Source organism: Cervus canadensis, chromosome 28 (genome assembly GCF_019320065.1).
Source record: "Cervus canadensis isolate Bull #8, Minnesota chromosome 28, ASM1932006v1, whole genome shotgun sequence".
NCBI classification, from domain to species: domain Eukaryota; kingdom Metazoa; phylum Chordata; class Mammalia; order Artiodactyla; family Cervidae; genus Cervus; species Cervus canadensis.
Window position 1 is genome coordinate 14570683 of NC_057413.1, and position 13464 is coordinate 14584146.

Genomic DNA, 13464 nt, shown 5'->3' on the forward strand with positions numbered 1-13464 from the left:
AGAAATAAGGGAACAGAGTTTAAATACATTGACACAACTCCTTGAAGCAAAGGATGTAGCACAGCAGTTAATGGGAGTAGGATAAGGAAAAAATGTAGTTGCAGTTGTTTTTTAATTTAATACAAATAAAAGAAAGGTTAGCAGCTGTGCTCCCAGACCCTTCTATCCCAACCCTTGCAATTGCAAAGGGCATAATTACAGTTAAAGACAGAAGCAACAGTTATTACAATGAAATTTTGGAGTAGGACATTGAGATTGGATATGGAGGCAGGAACTCAAGTGGAGAGATTTGTTCCATGGGAGGAGCCCTGGCCATTAGTTCAGTTCAGTCGCTCAGTCGTGTCCAACTCTTCGCGATCCCATGGACTGCAGGCCTTCTTTCATCTAGGCCTCCCTGCCCATCACCAACTTCCGGAGCCTACTCAAACCTCATGTCCATTGTGTCAGTGATGCCATCCAACCATCTCATCCTCTGTCATCCCCTTCTCCTCCCGCCTTCAGTCTTTCCCAGCATCAGGGTCTTTTCCAATGAGTCGGTTCTTCACATCAGGTGGCCAAAGTACTGGAGTTTCAGCTTCAGCATCAGTCCTTCAATGAATATTCAGGATTGATTTTCTTTGGGATTGAATGGTTTGATTTCCTTGCAGTCCAAGGAACTCTCAAGAGTCTTCTCCAACACCACAGTTCAAAAGTATCAATTCTTCAGTGCTCAGCTTTATTTATAGTCCAACTCTCACCTGACTACTGGAAAAACCATAGCTTTGACTAGATGGACCTTTGTCAGTAAAGTAATGTCTCTGCTTTTTAATATGCTATAGAGGTTAGTCATAGCTTTTCCAAGGAGCAAGTGTCTTTTAATTTCATGGCGGCAGTCACCATCTGCAGTGATTTTGGGGCCCCCCAAAATTAAGTCTCTGTTTCCATTTTTTACCCATCTATTTCCCATGAAATGATGGGACTGGATGCCATGATGTTAGTTTTCTGAATGTTGAGTTTTAAGCCAACTTTTTCACTCTCCTCTTTCACTTTCATCAAGAGGCTCTTTAGTTCTTCTTCACCTTCTGTCATAAGGGTGGTGTCATCTGCATATCTGAAGTTATTGATATTTCTCCCAGCAATCTTGATTCCAGCTTGTGCTTCTTCCAGCCCAGGGTTTCTCATGATGTACTCTGCATATAAGTTAAATAAGCAGGGTAACAATATACAGCCTTGATGTACTCCTTTCCCGATTTGGAACCAGTCTGTTGTTCTATGTCCATAGGAAGCTTAAAGAATTTAGGATATATTCTAGTTTTTCAGGTATGTTATTTTTCCTCTGCTTGTTCAGGATTTTGTTCTTGGCAAACAGAAATTATCATTTGAAGCTCCAGTCAGATTTTGCTGATAAAGAGTATCTTTGGATTTGTTTAAAAGATCAAAAAGTTTGTAATTTTCCTGGAAGTACTCTTGAATACTTTAAAAACCATGATGAGGGTTCACAATGGACTATATTTAACAATCAAGTCTGGCGCAGCCTGCAGGGTGTGAACCTTTCTGTTTCTTGAGCTTTTGTTTTTTCTTTGCTTCATGAGGGTTCCATATGGAAAGCCGCAATATGATTTCTCCAAGGTTTTGGTCTACAAAGGACTTATTTTGTAAAATTTGAGGCTTTGAGAAAGATGATGCTCTGTCAACTGATTAAAAATAAATAAGGATTAGAGTATGTGAATGACACAGAAAGTTAGTTTGAAGTGTTAATGCTATTGTTAAAAACAATAGTTTTTGCATATTTAAAATCATCTTTGTCTGGAAGCAGAGACAGAATCCTCAGTCACATAATTTTTTCTCCCCTTAAAAAAAGAGATATCAGTATGGGTGAATTTTTAAAAGTATAACTCTGATTTTTAAGTCATTCTAAAGCTTGTGATATCAGAAGATGCTCCTTAGGAGAAAAAGCCTAATGTATCAAAACTTTTAATTTTCATTCACTCTATGTGGTTTAGGTATCAAATTAGCATGTTATGCATTTGAACCCTTTGAAATATTTTTTTCATAATTTTAAAATTGTGGAAATTCATTATTTTGTTTCATTTCTATAATGTAAAACTATTCTACCACAGATGTCTTTCAAGACGTGAGTTATCCTGCTAAATTAAATGCCTGGTCTGCCTCTGCCTTCACTGAGGTTTTCAGTTATTTCTTGGCGTGTGGCCATCTAACAACCTGCCCAAAGATGGGTAGGTGGAGTGTGCTAGCTTTACCCTTCTGTGACAACAGGGTATGTCTGTTCAGGATTTTGCTTCTTCCTTACAGTTCAACAGCCATCTCTTTTTGGTTTTGGCTTTCAACAGTCAACACTCAAAGATCTTTTGTTTTCTGACAGTTAAAGAAACAGGCTCAGTGTTCTTACTCTTTTTTTTTTTTTTTAAAGTGTTCTTACTCTTAAACAATTACTTAATTGTTTACAGATAACTGAAACTACGAAAGGTTTCTGTGATGAATCTGCTTTGTTGGAGGCTTATGTGTGGAAATGATTGGTCATCATAATTCCTGGTGATTGAGAAGATTGTTTTTAAACCAAAGAGCATCAAAAAGCTCACTCTTCTGATTTTCATTGGCTGTTTTTCTTGTGTATTGTAACAAACCTCTCTCCTTTTTAAATGTAAGATGTAGCAGACTTAGTGCTTGATTAGTGCTGTTTTAACATGCTTAAGAAATACTCTCCTTAGAAATTTTCACTTTATTTTAATAATAATAGGTATTACTGTGGTAACTGCAGATAGGGATGAACCTATCTTATACAATGGAGAGTTTAGAATGTCAAAAATGCATCACATCAACAACTCTAACCTGGAGGGAGCAGTTTAGTAAAGAATATTTTGAATTCTTAATGTAACATTTATACTTACTGCCTTGTTGTGATTATTATAAATGTTTCCGTGTATCAGTCACCTTGTTTTATTTAAAACATTTAAAGGTACATTTAGTACATTTTCCTGATTGGTTTTCCATGGGGAGTGCATTCCCACCTTTATTAAGTGGCCAGTAGGAAAACATGATTTGGTTTCCATAGTTGATTGAAGTCAACCTATCAGCAACACATCAGTTCCAGAGGTCAGGTATTCCTGGAGCATGATGGTGCATAATGATTTCCTTACAGAATTGTTGAGCATGGTCATAGTGAACAACCACTGTCCGGTACTTACTGATCACTTAACTAGGTGCCAGCAGTATTCCAAGTGTTTTATTTGTGTTAATTCATTTATATTATATATACTTAAGTTGCATTTTTCCCTTCTGTTTTCCTCCCCCCCACCCCCAGGCTAGTGTCCCTTAAGAAAGTTATTTCTAAGAAATAGCACAAGTTAGAAATAGTATCAGCTTTTGTTGAGATTGTCTACTTAATTTATGGAGGTCTGCTTTGGGAGTAGGAGAAATAAGAGAATGGGTCAGGAAAAATAGATCAGGGGAAGTAGTATCAGGGGGTAGAGAGCATTTTCCCTGGAAGGGTGCTGGTTCAACTTGAGTGAATGGCAGAGGGATCCTGGATGGATGAATATGGGGTGTGCTGCATCGAGACCATCATGGAGCCACTGGCGAGAGGGGCAGAGAGAGCACTCAGCTTGTAGGACCTTAGCTGTAGAATTTAAAAGCCACGGCAAGACCAAGAGAGTGACGCATTCTGCCACAGAGCAGCTGTAAGGTGAAAATAGAACTCTTGTAAACAACAAGGGTGAAATAACTAGTTTGGGCCAGTGGGTGGACCGGAAGCCTAGACTGAGATTTCCAAAGAATGAAAGAGAAACGGGTTTCAGACAAATAATTCCATACACAAGAGGACTTCCCTAGTGGCTCAGATGGTAAAGCGTCTGCTACAATGAGGGAGACCTGGGTTTGAACCCTGGGTCGGGAAGATCCGCTGGAGAAGGAAATGGCAACCCACTTCAGTACTGTTGCTTGGAAAATCCCTTGGACGGAGGAGCCTGGCAGGCTATAGTCCACAGGGTCGCAAAGAGTTGGACACAACAGAGTGACTTCACTTTTATTTTTCCATACACAAGATGATGAGTACCAGCTGTGTCTTTGAATATCCGTGCTGCATCACTTTACATCTCATGTCAGATGATTGCTTATTATATCTTATCTGCATTTGTCTGTAGCTAGGTATTGATGGGCTTCCCACGTGGCACTAATGGTAAAGAACCCACCTGCCAATGTGGAAGATGTAACAGATGAGGGTCTGATCCCTGGATCAGGACGCTCCCCTGGAGGAGGTCATGGCAGTCCATTCCTATATTATTGCCTGGAGAGTCCCATGGACAGAGGCGCCTGGGGGTCTACAGTCTATAGGGTTGCAAAGAGTTGGACACGACTAAAGCAACTTAGCGCGCACACACAAGATATTTGATACACATTTACTCTGGGGAGGCAGCTTGTTATGGCAATAGGAGGGAATTTGAAATCTGATGGACTTGTGTTTTGAATTTTAGTTGTTAGATGTCTTGAACAAGCCACTCATCTGACTCTGCTCCCCCTGCACTGCCACCACAGTTTCACTGAGATTGTAATTGACATATAATATTGTATGAGCTTAAGACATAAAGCATAAATATTTGATACATGTATATATTGGGAAATGTTTGCCACATTAAGTTAATATTCCTCCTTTTATATAATTACAGATTTTTCTTGTAATGAGAACTTCTCAATTCTCTTTTCTTACTGCTGTTCAGATATACAATACAGTATTGGTAACTATAGTCATCATGCTGTACATTACACCCCCAGAATTTATTTTATAACTAGAAGTTTGTACCTTTAAGCCACCTTCACTCTTTTTCCCCACCTCTCACAAATCCCACCCTCTGGCAACCAACAATCTTTTCTTTGTTTCTATGAAGTTGTTTTTTGTTTTGCTTTTGTTTGTTTGATTTTGAATTCCACATAAAAATGAGATCATACAGTTTTTTTCATTCTCTGACTTATTTCACTTCACATAATGTCCTCAAGATCCATTCTTATTGGTGCAAATGGCAGTTTTTCCTTCTTTTAATGGCTGAGATATATCCCTTATATAAACGTATCACATTTTCTTCATTCATGTATTTGTTGAAGAAACAGGTTGCTTTCCATGTTTGGCTGTTGTAGGTAATTCTGCAGTGAAAATGAGGTTGTGGGTACCTCTTTGAGATAGTGATTTCATCTCCTTTGGAGATATACCCGGAAATGGAACTGCTGGATCATATTAATTCTATTTTTAATTTTTTGAGGAACCTCTATACTGTTTTTCATGCTAGCAATACCAATTTATGTTCCCACCAATAGTGCACAAGTTTCCTTTTGTCAGGTGTTGTTAACTCTTGGTTTTTTTGATAATAGCCATTCTAACAGGGGTGAGATGCTGTCTCATTGTGGTTTTCATTTGCATTTCCTTGATAAATTAGTAATCTTGAGTATCTTTTCCTGTGACTGTTGACCACTTGAATATTTTCTTTGGAGAAACGTCTAGTCATAGTCTTCGGCCATCTTAATATTCAATTATTTATTGAGCTGTATGAGGATTTTTATATCTAGGATATTGACCCCTAATTGGATATTATGAATCCCTTATTATGGAAAAGGTCAGTTTTCATTCCAGTGCCAAAGAATGCAGGAGGAGAAGGGGACATCAGAGGATGAGATGGTTGGATGGCATCACCGACTCAATGGACATGAGTTTGGGTACATTCCGGGAGTTGGTGATGGACAGGGAGGCTGGCATGCTGCAGTCCATGGGGTCGCAAAGAGTCTAACACAACTGGGCGACTAAGTGGAATGGAATTATGGAATAATAATCATCTATTATGAATCACTTGTTTTGAATCAGATACGTGGTTTGCAAGTGTCTTCTCCCGTTCTGTCGTTTGCCTTCTCATCTCACTGATTGATTTCCTGTGCTGTGCAGAAGCTTTTCAGTTTGATGTAGTCCAGCTCGTTCATTTTTGCTCCTGTTATTTGTGCTTTGGGTGTCATATCCGAAAATAAAATCGTTGCTCAGAACAATGTCAAGGAACTTTTCCCTTGTGTTTTCTCCTAGGAGTTTCTGGTTTTACATTTAATTTTAATTGTAATTTATATGGTTTCTGATTTTATATCTAAGTCTTTAATTCATTTTCTATTAATTCTTCTCAGTGATATAATAAGTGCTTTTGCAAGTGAATATTCAATTTTCCCAGCACCATTTGTTGAATAGACTGTCTTTTCTGTACTGAGTATTTATTCTTGGCTGTTTTGTCAAATGTTAGTTGACTGTATATTCATGAGTTTATTCCTAGACTCGCAATTCTTTTACATTAGCCTATATGCCTGTTTTTTTCACTAGCACCTACTATTTTGATTACTGTAGCTTAGTAATATAGCTTGAAATTAGGTATTGAGCTGCCTTTGGCTTTGCTCTTTTTAAAAATTTTTCTTTCATCAATGTGTTTAACTTTTCATTCTGCAGATCTTTAACCTTCTTGGTTAAATTCATTCCTAGTTATTTCATTGTTTTTGATGCTGTTGTAAATGGGAGCATGATTTAGTCTTGGTGGGCTGCGAAACATAGAAACATAGAAACCTCTATGTTTCTAGGAGGCTTTATTTATTCTAGGTTGTTTAGTTGGTGTGTAGTTGTTGCCACAGTAGTATCTTATGCTCCTTTGTGTTTCTATGGAATCAACTGTATTACCTAACTTTCTCAAAGCATCTGTAAGATGGAGACAGTAACACCCAATTTGAGAAGAGTTGAATGGGATAATGTAGTACAGTGTCTAGAAACATGCCTGGTGCTCAGTCTGGGCTAAACAAAAGGAAGTTAGTCTTCCACAGTGTGAAAGTGAAAGTCGCTCAGCTGTATCCGACTCTTTGCAACCCCATGGTCTATACAGTCCATGGACTTCTCCAGGCCAGAATACTGGAGTGGGTAGCCTTTCCCTTCTCCAGGGGATCTTCCCAACCCAGGGATCGAACCCAGATCTCCCGCATTGCAGGCGGATTCTTGACCAGCTGAGGCACAAGGGAAGCCCTAGTCTTCCAAGGAGAAGTTTTTAAAAAAGCTTACTTTTTTCCTTATTATGGAACACATGAAAGTTCAAAAGAGAAGACATGTAGCAGGGGGGACCAGAGCCTGTGTTCATATGAGAGACCACAGTTTGCGTGTGTGCGTAAATGGCTTAGAAAGAAGGGATGTTAGATTTTTAAGAGTATGTAATCAGTTAAACAGTTACAAATCCTTGCCAAAACAAATGTGTTGTTTTACTCAAGAGTTCCCTGCAAAAATAATTATAAATTAAGCATTACATTGTTGCCTCCTGATTTATATGATTTATATGTATTTTTAAATTATATATTGACAAAATGACACATTGGCCACTTGTAATTATTAGAAGTTTAATTTTTCTCAGTTTGAAATTTTAAAGCATTTTCTTAGTGATAGTCTTTAAAAACCTTGCTATTTATTATAGCAGTTGAATCTTTGAAGAGATGTTATTCTTTGTTTTGTTCAGTGTTGCTGAGACTTATGTTTTTGGCAAAAGGATATTTTATTATGTGCAATGGTTTTTTTAATATAATAAAATGTATTTAAACTATTTTTAAATTATAAGAGTAGAACCAACATTTTCATTATTAAAAGACAATTCTTTATCATCTCTTTATGTATTTTGGGAGATAATTCTATTTTTTAATTTTTTAAAACTAATGTTGTCATTCGGTTTCTTTGACTAATATAATCCCAAAGAGCATTCATTGGACCTGTTTTAATATTTCTTTCTGATTTTGAAGAGTTAAAGATATTATCTGAAGATTACTAAGAATGTATTTTCTTATGAGAATTCTATGTTGCTGATTTATTCTTTAGTTAAAAGTTAAAACTTTTTCATTTATGAATAATGCAGTATATATAAGTGATACTAAAATTTTAGTTTTATAATTGCCAAATAAATTCCATTGGTTTAAAAATCAGGAATTTTTTTTTCTTTTGAGTGACCATTTTAAGCATTTATAAATTTTGTTCCATATTAATGTGTGCATTTTAAGTTAATATTATGTGGTTTGTACAACCATTCTTGAATAGTTGAAACTTAAAAGAATTACAAATTGCAGATTTCTGTGCCTGGTGGAAATAAATACGAAGTTTGGTAGATACTCATTTTTCATATCTCTAATATAAACTGGCAAATGATACTAAAACAGCAGTTTGGTGTATATTTTGGATATTTTCCCCCCGTGTTAAGTGTCTTTAAGAGTTTTAACTGTATTTATCGCTATCATTTGAACAGGTGTCTCAATGCTTGTACCTACTGCAAAACTAAACACGCCAGAGGAAATTTGGCCAGTTATCCAATTGATGAGTTAGTAGATAGAGCCAAACAGTCTTTTCAAGGTAAGAGTTTCTAGAATTCTGTGATTTCAGTCTCTTTAATAAATTTTAATAGTCTTCTAAGTAAAACTTGACTTTAGGTTATGCTTGTTTAGCTTTCTGAAGAGTTTACAAATGTTTCAGCTTATCTAATAGAAGGTGGTGTCAGATTCAGGTTATGATATTTGCATGACTTTTCTTTCACACTCTTCTGTTTTCTTATGACTCTACGGTAGGTGACATACTTTGAAATTTATCACCTGTCTTTATATTTCATGGAAAAGACAAAAAAATAAAAATGAAAGCCATGACCTTCTGGTGTGTGTTAATTAGACTTTGGTGGACTGAGTGAAATATCTTTTAAAGATTTCTGTCTCTTTCTTTGGTAATTTTTGGGCCATTTAGAAAACAGAACTAATAAGGATTATCAAGAGTCTTGGAAAGAGAAGGTGGATTTTACTTTGAGCAAGTAAAGATAACCCCTACTCATCCATAGGACTGTTGGAGCTGGGAAGATTGGTAATGGTATAGAGTCCTAAAAAGAATAATTCTTTGTGTGGGTGGCCAGCTACTTCTGATTCATCACTTGCTGGAAAATGTCATTGCCTTGATATCTCTCAGCATACAGTAAGACATTTGCAACATGAATCACAATTGTGTTGACACATAACCATAAGTTTCCTCTTTTGTCTTTGTTTATAGTATGTATATATAACATTGGTGTGTTTTTATAACCAACGTGAGATAATCTATTGTCTCATAATCTTGTGGGTTAATACTTATCGACAATGTGCTTTTCCTTTTAGCAAGTAACTTAGAGTGCTACTCCCAGTACTTCACACCCCAAATCTCAGAAAGTATGTGTTACAAACACACGTATTTAGTCAAAAGCTTTTATCAACATGAATTTGAACTGTTCTTTAAAACAAAGAGAAAAATACTCTTGATTAATTCAACACTTCTGGACAATTTTATTTTCTAACTTTATATCCTTAGCACAGTCCCGTTTTCTGTTCACATTCAACTTGTATTGAAAGAAATAAATGGAAACTCATTGACTCTTGTAGTTGTCCTGTTTCAGAACCAGCTGAATTGGCTAATCAGAGAAGTCTGAGTGGTTGTCTTTTCTGCAATATGGCTACTTTAAGGATTCTTTAGAAAGGGAATGAATTCATACAGAAGCCTACTTTGTTTGAAAAATGATCCTTTGCTGGCATTCTTACTTGGTGTTTGTTTTTCTCTATATCTATTGAATAGCAGAGATATTAGAACTGTATGATCTATCCACTAACTCTGTGATTAGAAGGCATACAAATTACAAGTGGGTTTGCTGATTAAGATGAGTGACTCAAAGAATATATCAGAGGTTAACAGTGACTTAGTGGCTGTTTCTAGAGGAAGTATTAAAAGAGATTTATTTAATATTACTTTCATCATCATGATCAGATACATATGTGCTTGGTTAGTCCCGTTTCCCACCCCCCACCCCCCACACCCCGCCAATGAAATGTGTGCAGGACAGTGTTTTTCTATTGTCTTGTTGATTGAAGGTTAATATTTGAACTGATGGGCTCAATGGGTTGATACATGGAACTGTTACTAAAATACCAAGGTCTTAACTTTCTAGGTAAGCTACTGTGTTTAGGGAATTTTAAGTTGTGAGTATCTGATGCTCTTTGCCATAGGATAGTTTGAATTCACAGCGCTCTGCTGGGTTCCAGCCACGTGATCTGACAAAGGTACTTGATGTATACAAGTCATGGTTTTCTCATTACTATGACATGTAGTGTTGCTTGTTGTTTGAATTTGAGATAACTTACATGAAGTCATTGGTTGTGCCCTTATCATAAAGAAGGCATGTGACTTAAACTGGAGGAATTTAAAATAAATTGAAGAAGAGAAGTCTAATTTTTTTTTGAGAAGTCCAATTTTGAGTGAGAATATTGTAATATCTATAACATTAATGATTAGAACCATGAGACATTTTCTTTTACTTCTAAAATATGTTTTATGAAGAATGTCTTTACAGATAGGAACTATTGAGTATGACAGTCACCTTTTGCTTTCTCAGTTCGACAAATGCAAAATCATGTTAAGGATGGCCTTATAATTTCACAAGAGGAAATAGCAATCTATAAGCTCACATTTTAAAGACATTGAGTTAGCAGCATCGTCTTTTGTTCTGCAACAAGCCTTGGTATCATAATGGTTGTATAGACTTCCTATGAGTTTTTAAAATTGCTGTGAGTTTTTAAATTGAAAAGAATAATTATGAAGTTAAATGTAATATTAGAAATAGCCCGTTTTTCTTCTTTGGTGACTCTTGCATATCTCATTCTTTAATAATTAAGAAATTAGGAATATTTAGAGGATAGAGCCCCTTAAATTCTACATTATTCCATTATTAAATTTTCCCATAATCAGTAATAAACATTATGGTTCTTTGAGAATTTAATTAGAAAAGTCTAAATATGCTGTCACTAAATTTTAGTGTTTTAAAGTTGTTATGTCAGTGCAAGTTAAATTTCCCAGCTGAAAATTGCATTCCTTTTCTTACTTTTTCTTAAATTTTTAAATGACTATGTGTCACAAATACAAAATGGTTTTTAGAAAATCTCTATACCAGTTGTAGAATAAAGATTACATCCCTGGTTGCCTGTCATGTGATAGACTATACAATAAGGTAACAATTTCTTTCTGAATAGCATATTCATGGAACATTTTATATTCATAAACATTTATTTCTTAGACATCTAATGAGTGAAGAGACTAGTGCTAGCCCATAGGCAAGGGAACATTCAGAAGAGATTCTGAAATAATCATGAAATCATTCTGAATATAAAGTGGCTTCCTAAAGTACTAAAAATATACTGACTATACATTCAGCTGCCAAGAATGGGAAAAGGAGCCCATTAACTTTTGAATGGATATCATTAAACAAACTTTATATTTTTTAATAGAAACTTTACCTTTTATGAAAAATATATATAGTTTATATTTTGTTGGTTTCCTAGCTTTTTTTTTTTACATTTTCGTTGACTATTTTAACCTTCTCATGTGTTTTTCATTTTTGTTTCAGTTCTGCATATGAGTGTGATATTTACCAGGTTAATTTCTGGGTATCATCTCTTTGTTCTAATAGACCGTTGGGAAACCTCCCACCCTCACTTCACCTGTGCTGAGCTTTAGGTTTTAAAAATTCCTAGCCATGACAGTCTTTGGGGACTGGGGTTTGACATGGTTGCATTTTAGATATCTGGAAAAACATGTCAAGCGATGACCAGGACTTTGTTGGGACCAGAATGAATTTACAAGCTAGTGTTTTCTAGGATATTTGTATTGATTTTTCTCCAGCAGCTAATCAATCAGTTTCAGTTGTATAAGTGATGGAGCAAACCTTTTTAAGTGTGCTGGGTAAGTGGTGTGGAAACAGCACCTTTCTCTGCTGTCTCTGGAATCAAAATGTAGAGATGATGGATGGGCTGTTTTCATAGCTCTGGTGTGCTTTTCTAGATCTCATTTCTGTGTTGTTACTTTTTTTTCTTCCTCATAAATCTGAACAGCCCCCCACAAGATAAGTGGCAAAAACTGGTTATGGAAAGGTGAATAAATTAAGATGAAATATTCAGAGCAAGGAGAAAATTTCTTGATGCTTAGTAATTTAGAGGTCTATGTTGGAATTTGATGAATTCAGTTTTATTTCAAGACTTGCAAAGATACCATCTAATGTGTATGAGGTTAATTATGCAATGCAGCTGGAAAACATTACTTCCTGCCCTTTTGGATAGGAGAGAATATGAGCAACAATTGATTTTCTGGTGTATAAACTTGAAATTGTTGAGTTGTATGGTTTACATGAAGTCGCATTTGACTTATAACCTTTAGCAATTAATACTGTATATTGATTTTCATCTAAGATGAAAAAGAGACCAATAATTGCATCCTATTAATTTATATGGCAGTTGTTTAAATGTCTCTTTTTTTCTTTTATCTTTTCATTTGTGCTGTGTTCAAACTGAGAAATCTATTTCTTCTGTAGGATTAATAACATTAATATATGTATTTCTTATACATTGTCAACTTCCACAAAAGGATTTTAGGCAGCTTACATTAAAGGATTATATGTAATAGACCATAACAAAATAAAAGCCTTTATATGAAATACTGTATTGTGTTTCAAAAGAGGAAAGATAATTATACCAACTCGTGAATCTTGGCTCTCCCAAAGAATAGAGGGTTAGGGTGATTTATATAATTTGATAATCAGTTTTTAATCAGAGAAATCCACATATCTCTAGACTGTAAATACTAAGAAGAGTTATTTGCTTACATCCTTTTCTAAGAGACATCGACAAATATAATAGAAATGCCTTTAGCCTGTAATGAGGAAATGGCAACCCACTCCAGTATTCTTGCCTTATGAATCTCTTGGACGGAAAAGCCTGTTGGGCTACAGTCCATGGGGGTCACAAAGAGTCAGACACGACTGAGTGATTTAGCACGGTGATGTATATAGAATTTCAAGATAGTCTCTCCATGGCCTTTTCTTCTGTTGACTGTTACAAAACCCCCCAATATAACATTAAACTGTGACTTTTAAAATAAATTTCAATGGCAGAGCTAAATAAATTTACGTAGTATGTATAACTTGATAGGAGGATCTGATACCTAAATAGCTGTTTGTCAGATATTTGGTTTAAATAAGCTGAGATTAATCACTTTGGTGTCAGAGAATGTTAGTAAAGGTTATCTACGGCAGACCAGAGTATAACTGACTTGGTTCTTGCCTCTTCAGACCTTTGAGTTTCTAAGTCAGTGGTGTTCAAAGTTTTCTTAGCAATAAGACAACTCTTTTTCCAAATGAAATTTGAAAAGTAAAAGCAGAATTGCCAGGATTGAAGGATTGAAGGTGGGGTCCTGTTTAATACGAGTCCTTTGCTGCTGAGGCCTTTCTTTCCTCAGAACATTGAGGATTCAGCCTGAACTGGCTGGTACTGATTAATGTTTCTCTGCTCTATTCCTTAAATACACCAGTCCAGGGCTGGCAGATGTTTTCTTAAAGGGCCACATCATACGTGTTTTAGGCTCTATGAGCTACAAGGTCT

General features: G+C 35.8%; 1 protein-coding gene across 6 annotated transcripts in view; it reads left to right on the plus strand.

Moving 5' to 3' along the window:
• CDKAL1 (CDK5 regulatory subunit associated protein 1 like 1) overlaps positions 1-13464 on the plus strand; it is a 579481-nt gene that overhangs the window by 255637 nt on the left and 310380 nt on the right. For all 6 annotated transcript variants that reach the window (XM_043449766.1, XM_043449768.1, XM_043449770.1 and 3 more), the window contains one exon: positions 8280-8383. In XM_043449766.1, coding sequence (XP_043305701.1) covers positions 8280-8383 — 104 coding nt within the window. The remainder of the gene's footprint in view (positions 1-8279; positions 8384-13464) is intronic.